The 20,433-nt window shown below is 47.1% G+C and overlaps 1 protein-coding gene across 1 annotated transcript in view; it reads left to right on the top strand.

Annotated features, from left to right (window-relative positions):
• The first annotated feature begins 3,033 nt into the window (after positions 1-3,033).
• The window catches only part of PLCL1 (phospholipase C like 1 (inactive)), a 310,610-nt gene continuing 293,210 nt past the window's right edge, over positions 3,034-20,433 (top strand). Inside the window, exon 1 of the mRNA XM_044304764.1 lies at positions 3,034-3,347. Coding sequence (XP_044160699.1) covers positions 3,213-3,347 — 135 coding nt within the window. The 5' untranslated portion in view covers positions 3,034-3,212. The remainder of the gene's footprint in view (positions 3,348-20,433) is intronic.

Below are 20,433 nucleotides of genomic sequence, written 5' to 3'. Positions count from 1 at the left end.
GTAGTTTCACAACAGCTGGAGGCACACTGGTTGGGAAACACTGTTCTAGGCTACGTCCACATCTGGTAAATCCAGCAGTCTGTTCTGGCAGAGGAGCCGATTACCAGAGCCCGCCAGATCCCCTTCACTATAAATGAGATCCGTTGGGTATCCGGCATGAATCCCATATTCAGTCTGGAAACCTGATGGATTTCATTATAGTAACTGGGGATTGGGTGGCCCTGGTAGCGTTAGGCTATGCTTCATGCAGTAAGGCTAGTTTCACACCTGTGGCTGTCCTCTCTGGCAGGCTGTTCTTGCATAGGATGCCAGGAGTCAGCTGGACAAAAAAACATTGTGTGCAGAGGTTTTTACATGGTAACATAGCTTATAAGGCTGAAAATAGACATCTGTCCATCCAGTTCAGCCTGTTACTCTGCAAGTTAATCCAGAGGAAGGCAAAAACCTTCATGAAGTCGCAGCCAAGTTTCTTCATTTTAGGCTAGTTTCACACTAGTGGCAAGGAACTCCGGCAGGTTGTTGCGGGTGTTGGAGTTGTGAGCAAGAGGTCAGTAGTTTGTCTGCCTTTGTAGTAGAAGGAGTTTTGCTCCTCTCTGGATTAGTAACCTGTCCGTGAGGGCCTGCTTGTGGAACATCAAGGTCTTTAGCGATGTCTCCCTATGTTCTCCTCCTTGCTCCCTACATTACCTGTTGTTATGTTTGGTGTGGGTTTGTTATTATGTCTAGTTTGGTGTTCTATGTCTGGTATGTTTGGTGTAATTCCCGGCATGGTTGCTAGACATCCCTTTGTTTGTCTGTAACTCCTAGGAGGGGTCCCAGGGGTTCATCGGAGGAGGAACCACAAGTCAGCAAGCAGTAGTTGTTCCACCCAGTCGTTGTGGCAGGTAAGTGCTGTTGTTCCAGTGCTTGTCATTTTGCGCTGGGCTTTTACCTGTTGCTTTGTGTTTTTGCTTGCTGCCTGCTCCTTCCCAGTTGCTAGGCCTGTGTGAGACTCTGGTTCATCCGTGTCGTGGATGAACCGGTCGTCTCTTATTCCTGAATCCTATTTCAGGGATTGTTAGGGTCAGAGGGACCCAGGTTCCGGAGTATGAACTCCCTACCATCGAGGCCAGCTCATACAGTTAGGAGGCCAGGGATAGGATGAGGGTGGCGTTAGGAGGTGACCTGCTCCCCTTATCCCGGTATCCAGGCCTAGTTGCTTTCCCAATTTTCCCTACATTGTATGGTGGGTGATTTCCCCCACACCCCACTGTGACAGTATGTTCCACAAGGAGGCCCTCATGAACAGGTGACAAATCCAGAGAGGAGAAAAGCTCCTTCTCCTACAAAGGCAGAAAAACAACTGACCTCAAGCTCACAACTCCAACATAAGAAGAGCCATGAGGCCACACTCATCTCCACCTTGCACACACCTTAACGCCGTACACACCAAAATAGGAAGGAACACCAGACTTAAAGGGGAAGTGTCCAAACATGCTAAAGCAACACGTTGCCACCGGCAAGAAGTATGCATGGCACAAGTGTCACGGTCCACTACCACCAGACCATGACATAGCTGTGACAGAATCCTCTTCTATGTTTGTGTAGAAACCTTCTTTACTTTAGTCACAGAGGATGTCCCCTCGTCACACTCACAGTCCTGGGGATAACTAGATGATGGGAGTGATCTCTGTACTGACCCCTGATATATTTGTACATAGTTATTAGATCTCCCCTCAGTCGTCTTTTTTTCTAAAGTGAATTGCCCTAATTTTGATAATCTTTCTGGGTACTGTAGTCCACCATTCCAGTTATTACCTTAGTTGCCCTCCTCTGAACCCTTTCCAGCTCTGCTATATCTGCCTTGTTCACAGGAGGCCAGAACTGTACACAGTACTCTATGTGTGGTCTGATTTTTATCTGACCGATTTCCAGCATATTTGCCGGGTTTCAGCCTGATCTCTGACGGACCCCATTATAGTCAATGGGGTCCGGTGGGCAGGCAGGCAGCAGTATCCGGCAATGCTGGATCCAGAGAACTCCGTCAGGCTGTTACGGCATAGAAGACTGCCGCAGATGTGATACTAGCCTGCTCCTCTGCCAGAACATACTACCGGATTTACAGAGTGCAGATGCGAACCTAGCCTTATGGAAGCTTACTAAGCACAACTGATGACCATTCTAACAAATAGGGACTAAAACAGAGCAGTTATTTTTCATTTTTCGGAGGGATCAGAACAGAACGCTCAAGGCAGATGTGAACGAGCCCTTAATAATAATGTTTATATGTAGCAAAATATCAAAGATCCCGATGCATTATAAATTAAATATATATACATTAGAATATAAATATAAAAATATATGTAATATAAATATAATATATCATTATAGAATATAATTAGAATGCTTTATTATTACAATGTATAATAAATGCCTGGTGAATGTACATTATTGTCCAGGTATGTGATTTATCGGATTGTGACGTGTACATCAGCGGTCGCCCTGCTTCTGCGCTGTCCTACTACATGAATCACGTATGTGACATGTATGACAGTGGGATGTAAATTGTAAGCAATGTGTCCTAAATATTTTGGGTGTCAGGTAAAAAACAGTAAGATGCCAAGTGTATGAGGAACATTACAGGTTCTTTGCAGAAGGTCCCTCTGATTCTCTTTCCTTACGCAGGAAACGTTTGCAATAAAATATTTTCTTTTGGAATCTGTCTGAACAATGCCCTATAAACAAAAGAGCGGTTTCAGCACCGTCTCAGGACAAAGGACATTGCCGCTACAGACGCCGCCGTGCACACAGCACAATGTCACTCCGCGCCTCCCGAGCCGAGCCCTCCTTCACAACACTTCCCCCTCCCATGCACATGGAGCTGTCACCGGACGGCTCCGCCCATGGCAGGCGACCGTCCAATCAACGAGCGCCGTTGCTGCAGCCCCTATACTACTCTGCGTCTGGGCAGCCAATGAGCGACGAGCTCGTGAAGAAGTCAGCCAATCAGGTGAGGGATGCCTCCCCGGCTTCGCCCAGCTGTGCCCGGCTACCTCATGCGGCGCTAGGTCGGCTCCCACTTCCACACATCTGAGTCTCGCTCAGTTTTTGTGTGACAGTCAGCGCCATGCAGCCGCCCCATTGCTGAGAGCCGGACCACGGAGCCGCCCCCTGCTGCCACCCTTCTCCTCACAGAGCCCGCCGGGAATGGAAGTTGCTGGGCTGTGAGTGCCATGGCAGAGGGTCCGGACGGGGCTTGTGAGCTGTGCCCGGAGCACGGCCGGGGCAGGGAACGTAGGAGCGGGGTCACCGAGGCCAGCCTGGTGGAAGCGGCCAAGGCAGCACCCAGGAGGAGCAGCATCATCAAGGTAGGTGCCCGCACCCAACACTACTCATCCCTGGGGGTAGTAGTTACTCTACTGAGAGTAGTAGTGATGTGAGAACCCTGAAGCTATGCATAGAGGACATCTATTAATCTGCGTGCCCCACTAACCTATTATTATATCATCCATCATGCCAGTCAGCCAGGACTTCTCTGCTGGTCGCTGCCATGCACCTGGCTTAGTGGCAGAGCCATGGATGTGACTTTAGATAATAAGGCAAGTAATCAGTAATTATTACTACAGGTGGTTATGTAAGGGTGGGCACTGAAGCTGGCACAGTCAAGTTGTTTTCCCAAAAAGTCTTACTGCTCTTCTCATGGGCGTCTTCAGTTCTCAGTGAAGGTCATTTACAGAATCTAAAGTATAAGATTATTGGTAAGGTAATTGATGCCCTTTATAGCTGGCATGCCAGTGCTTACCACGTATTATCATGTGCCATAGAGGTGGACTGATTGGTCTGGAGATCAGAAGTCTGCCAGTGGCCCACAGCTCAGGAGCCATGCCCTGGGCAGGGATCAGAGTCCCCTAGAAAGATGATTGGTATTTAGGTTGATTGGTATCAGCGCTACTAGGCTGGCATCAATACACGTCTCCAGCTTTTCTTCTGGTGACGCTGCTGGAGTCTGATTGGCATCCATAGGTGATACCAGCCCTTCTTCTGAATGTTAACCACAACGCTGCATCAGAATTGGCATCTATAGTCATAACCAGGGGCCTAGGTAAGGTAGAGCCAGGGTGGCAGGGCACATGTCCTGAACTCTGGGTGGTAGCGGGTGCCTCTTATCACGGGTATGTAGATACAAAGCTAAGGGAGAGCTGGGTCTACCCCAGGTGACTGTCAGTGCCAGTGTTGGATCCCGTGCCACCAGCCCCTGCGTTCAGTGGGACTGAACATTGCAAATCCAGTGCGGAGAGCGGCCGACGTCACCTCCCTGTCACATCCTCTGTGGTGGGTGACTTCAGTCACTGGGGACTTGTGAAGGACTTTCCTTGGTTCATCCAATTCCCCAAACTTCTTACTGTAAAGCAGCGCCTCTCTGTGAGGCGCCCCTCAGCGGCGGGGGAGTTGTCAGCGCCTCTCCGGTTCAGTAGTAATATCCTTGATTTCGTTTTTGCTATTTTAGTCCATGGAGGTAGTTGGCATGGCTGGTGAGAGCCAGGCATCACCCTGTTCTGATGGGTGAGACCCCAGTAGAATGAGAAACCCTGGTGTAAACTGATCTCGTGTTCAGATGTTCACGTGCAAATATGACGGCCGGCCGCCTTGTCACCGCCTCTTCTGTACAGGTGAGAGAAGAGTCTACCTGCCCGCTCCGCTCACACAGTGGTACTTAGACCTGTACATGCCCTGAGTGTGATTGGCATGCATGTGGAAGATCTGTACATGCCCTGAGTGTGATTGGCATGCATATAGAAGACATGTACATGCCCGAAATGTGATTGGCATGTGTGTTGAAGACCTGTATATGTCCTGGGTGTGATTGGCATGCATGTAGAAGACCTGTGTATGCCCTGGGTGTGATTGGCACGCATGTGGAGAATGGGCGCCCCGTTATTATACGACACTACAAGAGGTGGCAACTGGGGAAGAGCAACTGGCGGATGTGGGCACCCAGTGTTGCATGCAAACAGCAAAATGATTTACGGTTGATGGAAACCACCGTTTAAGGCTTTTGTTAGCTTTTCCCCTCCTGACATGTCTGATTTTCTACATATAATTCTGGAGCATCTTTTCTTATACCTGTGTGTTGTGCCATTCCTCCTTGTATTCCTGCTGGCAGACATCCCCATACGGACCCTACAATCTGAGCTCCATTGGGGGCAGTGAGTGATGATAATGTCTGTAAAGCGCTGCGGAATATGTCAGTGCTATATAAGTGGGTGAAATAAATAAAATTCAATAATAAATAAAGTTTATAAATAAATAAAAAGTAAAACTGGGTGTTACTGGTTGGGAGTGTGCCCCTTCCCAGTCTGACAAAAGCAGCACTGATTGGATAGTGTCAGGGACACCCCCCAACTTTTTTCATAAACTTGTAGCAGGAATAATAGAGGATAGACGCAACATACAGTTGCAAGCATAGATGCTTCAGAATGGGAGATGCAATGAGTTAATAAAAGAGACATCAGTAGAGGGGACAGCTCTTCTTTAACCATGTGCAATGCTGTAAGGCTACTTTCAGTTTCATACTGTAGGGCAGTGATTTAAAACTGTTAGCTTTCCAGCTGTTGTGGAGCCATCACTCCCAGCATGTCTTGCCAGATGCTGAAACACCACTGCTGGGAGTTGTAGTTGCGCACCAGCCGATGAGCCACAGGGTGTAAGAAGTCTTCTGCTCCCCTCCTTCCTCCTGTTTTCCATGGTTGACAGTAACTTTGTGCAGGAGTTTTTACTGTTGCGGGGTTCTCTACATATGGTACTGTTACTCCAGTGCACCCACTTACTGTAAAGTGCACATCGGTTTGGTCTCAGAATAGGTAAGAATCATGTGAATGTGGTTGCACCGTTGTTCTGTGGCTGACCATGGGCAGCTCCGACAGTGCTGAAGATTTGTGTCCAGGGGTGACATGTCATACCTGACAGATGAGACCTCCAGGTGAGAGTGCTGGCTGTCTGATGTCGTCATGGACGTGCCCTTATCATGCTGCCACTGACATATGCCCTCTATATGTACAGAGTTCCTCGCAGCTATTCAGCAGCTACAGGCACTCCCCTGTTTACTTGCAGCATGCTCATGTACAAGGTTAAAGGGGTTGTGCAGAGATTTATATTGATGACTACCACCAGTATAAGCTGCCTGCACCGCCCCTTTAAGGTCAGTTCTTCAGGACCTAACTGCTGCGGTATGTACATTTAAAATAGGACTTTTGATGCTGTACATTTGAGCAAAGTGGATTATATTCTTTAAATGCTTTTCTTAAATTATTTTTTGGGAATGTTAACAATTGAAGGAGTTGTCCCTTCTGGAACATTGATGGCATATCGCTAGGAGATACCATTATTACCCGATAGGTCTCTGGGACCCGCTACTATCTAAAAAATGGGACCTCCAAAGTGAACCGAGAGCAACCACGCCTGTATGGCCACTTGCCCTTCACCGCTATGGGATTTTCACTATTAGGGCTCATTCACATGACTGTGGTTTTGTTCTGCACCCGAGCCACATTTTCGGCAGCTCGGGTGCGGACCTATTCACTTCAATGGGGGCCGCAAAGATGCGGATGACACTCCGTGTGCTGCCCGCATCTGTTGCTCCGTTCCGTGGCCCCACAAAAATGATGAGTCATGTCCTATTCTTGTCCGTTTTGCAAACAAGAATAGGCATTTCTATAAAGGGCCGTCCGTTCCGCAAATTGCGGAAGGCACACGGGCGGCATCCGTGTTTTGCGGATTCACAATTTGCAGACCGCAAAACATGGCACGGTCGTGTCTGTGAACAAGCCCTTAGGGTGCATTCACACGACTGTATAAATGGATCTGCATCCGTTTCGCAAATTTGCGGAACGGGTGCGGACCCATTTATTTCAATGGGGCCGCAAAAGATGCGGACAGCACACCGTGTGCTGTCCACATCCGTTGTTCCGTTCCATGGCCCCGCAAAAAGATAGAGCATGTCCTATTCTTGTCCGCAACCGTGGACAAGCCTAGGCATTCTCTTTATAGCTCTGGCCATGTGCAATCCGCAAATTGCGGAACACACACGGCCGGTATCCGTGTTTTGCGGATCCGCACTTTGCGGACCGCAAAACACTTACGGTCGTGTGAATGCACCCTTAGGGTGAATGCACACTTGGTAAATTTATTGCAGAATTTCTTTGCAGCGGTCCCATTCATTGAAATGGAGCTTGCAGAAGTCCATTCACATTGTGCAGAAATCACCCCATTCACACGTATGGAACAGATTTTTCATTCTTACAAATGTTTGCTTCCAATCTGCTGCAGATGAGGTGGAGCTGTGTTACCACACGAGCCCAAAACAGGAGAAAAGATTGAAATCTGCCCTAAAGAACCCTCCAAATCAGAACATTTACAGTAAAAGTCAACTCCACTCGGCCCAGGGTTACTGCACTGTGACTAACACCATTCTCCACAGAGCACCAGAACCCTTTAAGACTCTGAAGCTGGACATTTCCAACACAAAACACTTGTGACCAAATGGCACTGAATTAAAGGGGTTGTCAAGGACTAGAAAACATGGCTGTCCTCATCCAGAGACAGCAGCATACCTGAGCACACGTTCTGGGTGGTATTACAGCTTAGCCCCATTCACTTCAATGGAACTGATTTGCAATACAAGACACGACCCATGGACAGGTGCGGTGCTGTTTTTAGAAGAAAGCAGCCATCTTTTTGTAGCCCTGGACAACCCCTTTAAAGAGTGAAATAATAAATGTATGAAAGAGTTCTCTCTGCAAGGTGTTGGTGTTTTTAGGGGACAGTAGAATATATCTGTACCCATGTGTAGTGTACGGCATGCCGCTTTATCGCCCGTAGAGAAGAACCGGCAGTCCGGTATGTAGTCCAGGGTACAACGGCTGTATATGGTGTGAATTGGCCTGGACTGCCCCTATATAGTACGTGGTGGAGAAAAGTGTTAACAAGGAGATCAGAGCTTTAAGTCGAGAATTTTAATATTTTCTTTTTTGTTTGGCTCTTAGGCTGCAAAATAAGCAGATCAGGACAGATCTCGCCGCCTAAACCCAATAAGATTAGCTTAGCAGAGCTGTCCGGTATGTGAGCGGCAATTAAATTAATCAATAGCAGCTTTAGCTCGCCGCTGTCATTGCTCCCATGGGGGCAATAAACATTAGTGCAGCAATGACCTTGCACTTCCACATTTCGAGGACGTTGAGAGATTTGGTCTGAGATGTGCACATCTACTTGGTGTACTGCATTAGGCCCAGCATGATGATTGTCATATACTCAGTTATTACATAGGCACACATATAGGCCTTCTGTAGATCTGCTACTTTCATCGATATTCTGTGAGGGCGCATCATTTTGACAAATGCGACTCATATTTGACCCCTTTCTAACACTGGAAAAGTATCAGACTGTCCATGGTGATCAGTATTTTGTAGGACAGGGATCAGCAACCTTCGGCACACCAGCTGCTGTGAAACTACAACTCCCAGCAGACACACCCGGCTGTTTTTGTAAATTCCATAGAAGTGAAAGGAGGATTCTGGGAGTTGTAGTTTCAGAACAGCTGATGTGTCGGAGGTTGCTGATCCCTGCTCTAGGAGCATTCCATCGTTCAGACGCGAGGTCTCCGTGTTCCAGATGATGGCATCAGAGTGCAGTCCGTTTTTATAGTGCACCCAGTGACTTCAATGGTCTTATGGGAAAATCAGACCAAAGCCTCATGCACACGGCAGTTCCGTGCACACAATGCACAGGCAACATCCGTGCGGCGGGCGGGACGGATCGAGAACCATTCAACTTGAATGGGTCCGTGATCCGTCCGCACCGGAAAAAAATAGAACATGTTCTATTTTTTGCGGTGTGGCGTCATGGACAGAAACCTCACGGAAGCACTCAGGTAAATGGGTCCACATCCGTAGTTTTGTCCCTCATCTGATCCGCATTTTTTGCAGATCGAATGAGGGACAAAACTACGGTTGTGTGGATGAGGCCTAAGGGTCCATTCACACGTCCGTTGTTTCTTTCCTGATCTGTTCCGTTTTTTGCGGAACAGATCTGGACCAGATCTGGACCCATTCATTTTCAATGGGTCCTGAAAAAAATCGGACAGCACAATGTCTGATTTTTTTTCAGGACTCATTGAAAATGAATGGGTACAGATCTGGTCCAGATCTGTTCTGCAAAAAACGGAACAGATCAGGAAAGAAACAACGGACGTGTGAATGGACCGTTACACAGAGAATCCGCAGCTTAATGGGTCAGTGTTCAGTCCGGACAGGAATATCCCCGGTCTGAACGAGCACTAAGAATGGGTAGGGATTTAATAGATGCTCCGCTGAGCAGAGATGGGAGCTCCGTCTGTGTCAGGTCTGCTGTGTAAAGTAAATCTGCTCGGGATCGTGATTTTCCTTTCTGACGTGGGAATCGTCAGGGTTAATGCAAGTGGCTTCTCAGGATATCGCTGGCAGGAACCCCAGGGCGCAATAGATCTCTCCACGATCTGAAATGACTGGGCAAGTTCCAGCAAACTCTTGTTATTGGATCCAGAAATAGAAAGTCACAGCAGACTATGTGGAGGTGTAGCGCTGTGTCAAAGCCCCTTCTGCCTCCATCGTTCCTCCCCCAGCCTCCCCACCACCCTCTTCCTTCCAAAGCCTCTGCTTTCTCTGCACCCCTGGAGATTACAGCTGCTGGTCGCTGCCCCCGAGCTGTGATTTTCCTGATTACCACTATTATTTTCATACATTTATTTGCCTGCTCGCCTGTTCCATATAGCGAGCTTTGGAATTCTAGTGTATTGTATGGGCGGTGCTTGGCATACAAGGGGTTAAGGGGAGCCTCCGGTTTGGCGACCAAGACATTATCAGGTTTTCAGCGTGATCCCGTCAGCTTGTCATTGCTGCTAATTAAATCCTCATGTACTGTAACATGATAAAAGCCTGTAGAACTAGAGATCAGAGAGGCGCAGGCATTTGGGCTTTTCTCTTTCCTGAAGGGACATTTTAGGGTCATTGCTAAAATAATTCCCACACTACAAGAGGCAGAAGTATGTATATCCAGGAAGCTCGAGTTCATTCTGATTAGATAGGGCCGATATTTGGTGGGCAGGTCAGTGTTCATTACGACATGTTTCTGATACAGTAAACAGGTCAATAAAAAGATATAATACTATAATAATACAATATAATAATGGGATAGGTGCAATAGACAGTTTTAGTGCACTGAGCCCTGTTTGCCGCACCGTATATATTTCATCTTTGATACGGAGGACAGGACGGCGTTATGCCAGTACTTATAAATACATTTCCCATGGAGGATTATCTCATGTCTCATGCAAATATCATTTTCCTTCTTTTTACTCCCTAAAGCACTTTTTTTAGACTTCTTCCTCCCTCTAAGGTTATGTTCACACGTAATGTCCGCAGCATATAACGTAATAGAGAAGTGGGTGAGGTTTTAACAGATCTCATCCACACGCTATGGGAAAAACATATGGAAGGAATACACACGGAAATTCACCCTTTGAAATCAAATAGGATGAAATCCATAGCATATCCGCCGCAAAATCTGTGACGCATTCTACTGTTTTGTCATGGATTTTGAAGCAGATTAGCAGTAAAATACATGTGGAAAATCTGTCTGTGTTGATGTCCCCTAAATGTTCCTAAAGCGGCATGAGAAGGGATGAGAATGGGACCGCAGAGAGGAGGATGCCGCTGACACTAAGTACGTAATCTACTTCTACCTGCTTCTGAGAAGTGTCTCATTCGCATTTCCGTGTCCATTAGACATCTGTGGTAAATCCATACATGTTTCATCCTTGAAGGTGTCCGTGAAGGAGCTGTGTTTGGTCCGTGTGTCAGTTTTTTTCATACATATTCCACAGACATGGCTCATCTCCTACCAACTGACCAAACACGGAAACCGCCTGTATTGTGTCAGTGGTTTTTTACTGACCCATAGACTTCAACAGGCATGTTTGGGCTTCATCACGGACCAAAGTAGTGCATGTCTCCATCGATTTCCACTGACCTGTGGTCTGTGAAAAACTACTGAAATTAAAATCAATGGATACGTGTGGAAAATGTGGACCGCACAAATCCGTGAAAAACGGAAAAGTGAACGAGGCCTAAGGCTGCTTTCACACAGTCATTGTTGGTCAGTGGTTTCCATCAGTGAGCCAAAACCTGGAGTGGAGTGTACACAGAGATAAGGTATTAGGCCTCATGCACACGACCGTTGTTGTGTTCGGTGTCCGTTGTTCAGTTTTCCGTGATTTTCTGCGGACCCATTGACTTTCAATGGGTCCGTTGAAAACTCGGATAATGCACTTTGTCATCCGCGTCCGTGATCCGTGTTTCCAGTCCTATTTTTTTCACAGACAACGGTTCGCAGACCCATTCAAGTCAATGGGTCCGTGAAAAAACAGGGAGGCACACAAGATTGTCATCCGCGTCCGCGCGTCCGTTTTTTTCCTATCATTTGCAAGGCAAACTTGACTTAGATTTTTTTTCACTTTCCTTAATTTCTGGTGATCCTCCAAAAATAAAGGAAGACACACGGAGACAAAAACGGAAACGGATCACGGAACAACGGAACCCTGTTTTGTGGACCGCAAAAAAATACTGTCGTGTGCATGAGGCCTAAGGCAGGGGTCAGCTACCTTCGGCACTCCAGCTGCTCTGAAACTACTACTCCCAGCATGCACACTTGCTGAACCCTGGTATAAGGGAAGGATCTGAACCTGTTCTGTGTTTTTGAACCACACCTGGTTTTGAATCACTGACAGAAATCACTGATTAAACTCTGGCCCAAAACTGACTGTGTGAAAGCGGCCTATCATTGACTTTCCCCTTAGGCCTCATGCACACGACCGTTATGTGCATCCGTGGCCGTTGTGCCGTTTTCCGTTTTTTTTCGCGGACCCATTGACTTTCAATGGGTCCGTGGAAAAATCGGAAAATGCACCGTTTTGCAGCCGAGGCCGTGATCCGTGTATCCTGTCCGTCAAAAAAATATGACCTGTCCTATTTTTTTGACGGACAACGGTTCACGGACCCATTCAAGTCAATGAGTCCGTGAAAGAACACGGATGCACACAAGATTGGCATCCGTGTCCGTGATCCGTGGCCGTAGGTTGCTTTCATACAGACGGATCCGAAGATCCGTCTGCATAAAAGCTTTTTCTGATCTAAGTTTTCACTTCGTGAAAACTCATTTCCGACCGTATATTCTAACACAGAAGCGTTCCCATGGTGATGGGGACGCTTCTAGTTAGAATACACTGCAAACTTTGTACAAGACTGCCCCCTGCTGCCTGGCAGCACCCGATCTCTTACAGGGGGATATGATAGCACAATTAACCCCTTCAGGTGCGGCACCTAAAGGGGTTAATTGTACTATCATATTCCCCTGTAAGAGATCAGGGCTGCCAGGCAGCAGGGGGCAGACCCCCCCCCTCCCCAGTTTGAATATCGTTGGTGGCACAGTGTGCCTCCACCATCGCCCCCCCCCTCCCTCCCTCTATTGTATTAAATCGTTGGTGGCACAGTGTGCCAACCACCATCGGCCCCCCTCCCTCCCTCTATTGTATTAAATCGTTGGTGGCACAGTGTGCCAACCACCATCGGCCCCCCTCCCTCCCTCTATTGTATTAAATCGTTGGTGGCACAGTGTGCCAACCACCATCGGCCCCCCTCCCTCCCTCTATTGTATTAAATCGTTGGTGGCACAGTGTGCCAACCACCATCGCCCCCCCCCCCCTCTATAGCAGTAACATTGGTGGCAGTGTGCGGTCTCAACAGTAGAAGATTCATACTTACCTGCTTGCTGCTGCGATGTCTGTGAACGGCCGGGAGCTCCTCCTACTGGTAAGTGACAGTTCTTTAGCAATGCGCCGCACAGACCTTTCACTTACCAGTAGGAGGAGCTCCCGGCCGGACACAGACATCGCAGCAGCAAGCAGGTAAGTATGAATCTTCTACTGTTGAGACCGCACACTGCCACCAATGTTACTGCTATAGAGGGAGGGAGGGGGGGGCGATGGTGGTTGGCACACTGTGCCACCAACGATTTAATACAATAGAGGGAGGGAGGGGGACCTATGGTGGTTGGCACACTGTGCCACCAACGATTTAATACAATAGAGGGAGGGAGGGGGGGCCGATGGTGGTTGGCACACTGTGCCACCAACGATTTAATACAATAGAGGGAGGGAGGGGGGCCGATGGTGGTTGGCACACTGTGCCACCAACGATTTAATACAATAGAGGGAGGGAGGGGGGGAGCGATGGTGGGGGCACACTGTGCCACCAACGATATTCAAACTGGGGAGGGGGGGGGCTGCCCCCTGCTGCCTGGCAGCCCTGATCTCTTACAGGGGAATATGATAGTACAATTAACCCCTTTAGGTGCCGCACCTAAAGGGGTTAATTGTGCTATCATATCCCCCAGTAAGAGATCGGGTGCTGCCAGGCAGCAGGGGGCAGTCTTGTACAAAGTTTGTAGTGTATTCTAACCTGAAGCGTCCCCATCACCATGGGAACGCCTCTGTGTTAGAATATACAGTATATTCTAACATAGAGGCGTTCCCATGGTGATGGGGACGCTTCAAGTTAAAATATACCATCGGATTGGAGAAAACTCCAATCCGATGGTATAAAAGAACTCCAGACTTTACATTGAAAGTCAATGGGGACGGATCCGTTTGAAATGGCACCATATTGTGTCAACATCAAACGGATCCGTCCCCATTGACTTGCATTGTAATTCAGGACGGATCCGTTTGGCTCCGCACGGCCAGGCGGACACCAAAACGACTTTTTTTTCATGTCCGTGGATCCTCCAAAAATCAAGGAAGACCCACGGACGAAAAAACGGTCACGGATCACGGACCCACGGACCCCGTTTTTGCGGACCGTGAAAAAAAACGGTCGTGTGCATGAGGCCTAAAATGAAGAGCGCATTTTTACAGCTGATCATTCAATAACAGTTGAGTGCTAAACCTCGGAAAGGTCAATCTTGTCCTATTTTTTATTCAGCAGATATCTGTGGAGGTCAGAGGCAGAAACATTTGTCAATGTAAAAATCCCAGCCAGTCCTAAACGTTGTTATAGGTATTGTGACAGAGTCTGGAGAAGTAGTGGACGGGTCTATGTGTTCCTCACTTCTGTCATTTAACAAAAAAAGCAACCAGGGAAATGTTCAGCAGACGTCTCTGCAATTCGGGTTTGTATAAAAAAACCGTTTTTTAGGGCCTGTGTTGCTGGAGTGGGGAGAGAAGGGTGAGCCCCCGCTCCATCTGGTCAGTCCGGGTTTTGGGCTGTCAGGTAATCACTCCTCAGGTGTGCTAGCCTGATATAAGGCTGAGAATGCCTGGGGGCAGGACTGCTGGGAGTCTCTAAAAGCATAGCAGGTGGTACGAACGATATGGTTAGGTTTGGTGCCCAGTGTTAGGCTGGCACCGGGTTAGTCAGGAGTTCCTGATTGTATAGTTAGAGCCGGAAAGGTATAGAATTTAGTTTTATAGTTTTTTATGTTTATTTTATGTACCACCCGCTGACAATAAATCTGGACAGTTGATGGAACTGAGATTGCCTGGAATCTGTGCGCCATAGAGTGTGCTCGCCGATCCCAGAGACAACCACCCCGCTACCTAACTCTTAGGCCTCTTTCACACGGGCGTCATGTTTTTTGCCCGGATAAGAGGCGGGTGCGTTGCGGGAAAATGCGCGATTTTTCTGCGCGAGTGCAAAACATTGTCATGCGTTTTGCACTCGCGTGAGAAAAATCGCGCATGTTTGGTACCCAGACCCGAACTTCTTCACAGAAGTTCGGGCTTGGGATTGATGTTCTGAAGATTGTATTATTTTCCCTTATAACATGGTTATAAGGGAAAATAATAGCATTCTGACTACAGAATGCTTTGTATAATAGTGCTGGAAGGGTTAAAAATAATAAAAAAGTTAACTCACCTTCTCCTCTTGTTCGCGCAGATGCCACTCTGTTCTTTAGCTGTGGACTGAATGACCTGAGGTGACGTCAGATCACATGCTCCAATCACATGGTCCATCACCATGGTGATGGAGCATGTGATCTGACGTCATCAAAGGTCCTTTAGCCCACAGATAAAGAACAGACCGGCATCTGCGCTAACAAGAGGAGAAGGTGAGTTAACTTTTTTATTATTTTTAACCCCTCCAGCACTATTATACAAAGCATTCTGTATTCAGAATGCTATTATTTTCCCTTATAACCATGTTATAAGGGAAAATAATACAGTGAATAGACTGTCACCTAGAACCCATGCGTGAAAATCGCACCGCATCCGCACTTGCTTGCGGATGCATGCGATTTTCACGCAACCCCATTCATTTCTATAGGGCCTGCGTTACGTGAAAAACGCACAAAGAGGAGCATGCTGCGATTTTCACGCAACGCACAAGTGATGCGTGAAAATCACCGCTCGTGTGCACAGTCTCATAGAAATGAATGGGTCAGGATTCAGTGCGGGTGCAATGCGTTCACCGCACGCATCGCACCCGCACGGAAAACTCGCCCGTGTGAAAGGGGCCTTAGGGTCCATTCACACGTCCGTTTTTTCTTTCCTGATCTGTTCCGTTTTTTCAGGAACAGATCAGGACCAGATCTGGACCCATTCATTTTCAATGGGTCCTGGAAAAAATCGGACAGCACAATGTGTGCTGTCCGTTTCCGTTGTTCAGTTCCGCATGTCCGTTTAAATATAAAACATGTCCTATTCTTGTCCTGAAAAATCGGATCCTGGTACAATACAAAGTCAATGGATCCGCAAAAAACGGATGACATTCGGATGTCATTCCGTATGTCATCCGTTTTTTGCGGATTCCGTTCCTGGAAACACATAACAATTTTTTTTTTTTTTTTTTTTTTTTTTTTTTCAATTTTTTTCCAAAGAAATCCAAACAACTTTATTTGATTATTGAAATGTATACATGTTCCCGTTTTTTGCGGATCCGCAAAAAACGGATGACATACGGAAACATTTTCAGGAACAACGGATCCGCAAAAAACGGACCGTTTTTCAGGATGAAAAAAAACAGGACGTGTGAATGGACCCTTACAGTATTTCAGACTGGCTGATATCTAAACATTTCCTATGTTAGGATGATGGTAGCCTTACCTGACTGTAGTGCCTCCACCCAGATTTTACTTTTTTGTTCTATTTTTACCTAATAATAATATTCATCCTTGTGTTATTATATTAGTTGTCGTAGGAGGTCACATTAGTTTGCATTGGTCCCCGCATTGGATATTGTTGTGTCTAGAAAAGAACTCTGGGGCATATTTATAATAATATTTATTTATGATATTTATAATAATATTTATATTATATTTAGACAAGTGTAATCTTAGACCAGGCAGTCTTAAAGGGGTTGTCCAGCCGTTAATATTGATGATCTATCGCTAGGACACCCGGCACCCCCGCTGATCAACTGTTTGACGAGGAGGCGGCACTCAGTACGAGCACCACTGCTTCCTCGTCTCATCTCCTTTGGATCAGTCGTATAGTGTAATAACAAGCACTCCCTCAATTCACTTGAATAGGGTGAGTACTTGTATTACACTGCACTTCCCAGGAAGCAGCGCTCGGGGTGCAGGGTGTGATGATATATTGACGATAGGTCATCAATATTAATGGCTAGACAACCCTTTTAAGATGTGCAAATTTATCATAGTGGCTCACGCTGGATGATAAATGTGGTGCATCTTTACACACTTTTGGCAAGTTTAGACCACAATTGGATGGCTTAAATTGTGCCACTATTTTGTGTTGAAATGTTATGGTGCAGGTTTATCATCTTCCCAGTCCCACAGGGTCCAACCAATGGTACCCCGGTCCACCGTCCACTAGAACAGGGAGTCCCTTCATCTGTATGGAACTGCCGGAGATAGGCTACCGTGGTATTCTGCTTGACCTTTGGAAGTCCCATAGAAGTGAATGGAGTGGCAGCGGACATGCAAACCGTCAATCCATTCTGTTTTTGGGACTCAGGATCCCACATTTTCACTATCAGATACCTATCTCCTTTTCTCTGGATCAGTAATAAGTTTTTATGATGGGACAGCCTTTTTCTAGAGGTTCTCCGGGAATGATTTAAAATGTCCACCAGCCTGTCCTAGAACATGAAAAGGACTGGTTGCCAACACTCTCGCTGTGTGCCTCATGATGTGAGAGGAGAGAATGGGCATACTATAGTCTCTGAGCCTATGAGACTGCGTGCTGTGAGAGGGGAGAAGGAGCATACTGTAGTCTCTGAGCCTATGAGACTGCGTGCTGTGAGAGGGGAGAAGGAGCATACTACAGTCTCTGAGCCTATGAGACTGCGTGCTGTGAGAGGGGAGAAGGGGCATACTACAGTCTCTGAGCCTATGAGACTGCATGCTGTGAGAGGGGAGAAGGAGCATACTACAGTCTCTGATCCTATGAGACTGCGTGCTGTGAGAGGGGAGAAGGAGCATACTGTAGTCTCTGATCCTATGAGACTGCGTGCTGTGAGAGGGGAGAAGGAGCATACTACAGTCTCTGATCCTATGAGACTGCATGCTGTGAGAGGGGAGAAGGAGCATACTACAGTCTCTGAGCCTATGAGACTGCGTGCTGTGAGAGGGGAGAAGGAGCATACTGTAGTCTCTGATCCTATGAGACTGCGTGCTGTGAGAGGGGAGAAGGAGCATACTACAGTCTCTGAGCCTGTGAGACTGCGTGCTGTGAGAGGGGAGAAGGGGCATACTATAGTCTCTGAGCCTATGAGACTGCGTGCTGTGAGAGGGGAGAAGGGGCATACTATAGTCTCTGAGCCTATGAGACTGCGTGCTGTGAGAGGGGAGAAGGAGCATACTGTAGTCTCAGAGCCTATGAGACTGTGTGCTGTGAGAGGGGAGAAGAGGAATACTGTAGTCTCTGATCCTATGAGATTGCGTGCTATGAGAGGGGAGAAGGGCATATACCAGTCTCTGAGCCTATGAGACTGTGTGCTATGAGAGAGGAGAAGGGCATATAACAGTCTCTGGGCCTATAAGACTGTGTACTGTGAGAGGGGAAAAAGGGCATACTACAGTCTCTGAGCCTATGAGAACTGCGTGCTGTGAGAGGGAAAGAGGGCACCAGGGGAAGTTGATTTGTCAGGCCTCTAATCCTTGTTATTTCCCTAGTTTATCTAATGGATTGAAGCGTTTATCCATCACTTCTCTTTGTGGCATGAACCTTGTAATGGGAAGTTGTTAACCTGGAAGCTGTGAGTCATCAACTGTAGTCAACGTGATGCAGTCTCCAAGGTGTTAATTGCTGTTTTTATGACTGGAGGTGAGATTTGTTGGCACACTGCCAGGCTATACCAGTGATGGTTGTGACACAGTGAGGGGTTGTGTCTGGCAAGGCAGGTATTTTCCTCCCAGCATGTGCGACTGGGCTGGTTTCCAGCCAGGTGAGGTTTCCGACCAGAGTTAAGTGCCGGCCCTGGTTTTGGCAGCACCTGGCTGTCCTTAAATAGGCAGCTGGGCTCAGCAGAGAGGGATCTGAGGCTTTGTGCCATGCTGAAGGGCTGAGAGTTGCACGCTGGGGAAACAGGCCCCCTAAAGCCTGCTGTGGCTGGAGGCAAAACTGCCAGCAAGGTGACTTGTGTTATATGAACTTTCCATTGTGTGTGAATGAACACCAAGACTGCAAAGTTACGTGCTGTTTTGTGCAATTGCCTCAAGTGTGAATAAACACTGACGCTTTGAGTTAAGAACTTGTATCTTGCCTCTGTACTGCGCCTTCTTACCCTTTCTACCAGAGCAAAACCCCACATAGTGTAATTTGTGGATGACAGGTACTGTAGATCTCCTTCTATGTTTTGTAAGGGCTGTTCCATAGACCTAGAACATAAAGGCTTTCATCACTCCCCTTCAATACCTTGTCTAGCTGTATCTTGAACTTGATGAATGAAAACATTTGAAGAACAGGTGGTTTATAGCTCTTCCACTGTACGGTACAATCAACATACCCCATCCTCAATTGGACTGGCAATCTAATTTCTGTATAACAAACTCACTCTAGGGCCACATTTGGAAGAAGCCAGTTAACCTATCTATATATTTTTGTAATGTGCAATGAAACTGGTGTACCCAGAGGAAAGCCGTGCAAGCGCAGGAAGAATGTATATGCAGATGTGAAGCCTTGTCAGCTGCAAGCCCAGGACCTCCGCGCTGCAAGGCAACAGTGCTAACTGTGCAAATACACTGTGTGATAACAACAGATTTTACATTTTTGATAAATGACATGCATTGAGGAAAGCAGGAATTGTTATGTATGAAAATTTTACAAAAAGATGTGGAGCTTTTGTATGTTTTGTTAAAAAAAAAGCTACAAAACTATATGGAGATGGTGCAAGGGACCACTTTAGAGCAACAACTCAGATCTTTATAAGATGTGTGTTAACCCAGTGTTTTATAATAGTTCCATCATGGATATACTTGTTATTGACAATGGTGGTGTAACCACTATGCCAACTAACCAGTTTGACTTGGGGCTATTCCTTAGGACGTTTTTGTGGTTGTTCCCTGGTATTTATCGTTTAACCTTTATACAGGGATCTGGTTGTCACTGCAGGGGGCCACCAGACTGCTGCCTCTTGAAATAGATCCAATGTAGTTGGCAGCTGTTCCATAGGGCTCAGAGACTCTGGTTCACAACACCAAGGGATCAGGCAATACATTGTAGTCAGAAACAGGCCGAGTCAGGGCAGGCAGAATTCATTTGATGGTAAACAGGCACAGGTCGATACATAGGCAGTCTACAGGAACAAACCTCTGTGCAGAAATTTAGCAAACTAGGAACCTAATTGCTCAGGCAAGAAGTAAAAGGACATTCCTGCAATTCATAATGCAGAAGCAGCCGTGCAGCTGCACACAGAGCCAAGAAAGGAGGGGTGTGGTAGTGATGGAAAAATGGGTCTAGTAGTAGTTCAATTAGTAATATTCCTAATAGATGTATTGGAGCAGCGATGGACACGGGCAGCCGATGTAACAATACCTAATGGGAAAGAAACTCTACTCTTATCCCGTTCTTCACAAGGTTACACCATGAAAAATATTACCTATCCACAGTATAAGGCCTCTTTCACATGGGCGAGTTTTCTGCGCGGGTGCAATGCGTGAGGTAGAGAACGACCGATTATCGGTTTTACCGATATTATCGGTTTTACTGATATTATCGGCCGATATTCAGGATTTTGAACGTTATTGGTATCTGCATCTATTTTGCCGATATACCGATAACGTATGGGGAACAAGGATCGCGCTGCTGACAGCGCTCTCCGTGTTCTCTCAGCAGCCCTCCCCCTGTGCCGCTGCCGCCGCTGCCACCAATGAGAGGAGGGAGGACAAGAGGAGCGGAGGGGCTGT

This window comes from Bufo gargarizans, chromosome 8, assembly GCF_014858855.1.
Source record: "Bufo gargarizans isolate SCDJY-AF-19 chromosome 8, ASM1485885v1, whole genome shotgun sequence".
Classification (NCBI taxonomy): Eukaryota; Metazoa; Chordata; class Amphibia; order Anura; family Bufonidae; genus Bufo; species Bufo gargarizans.
Note: the sequence above shows the minus strand (reverse complement) of the source record. Positions and strands in the feature narration are given on the sequence as shown.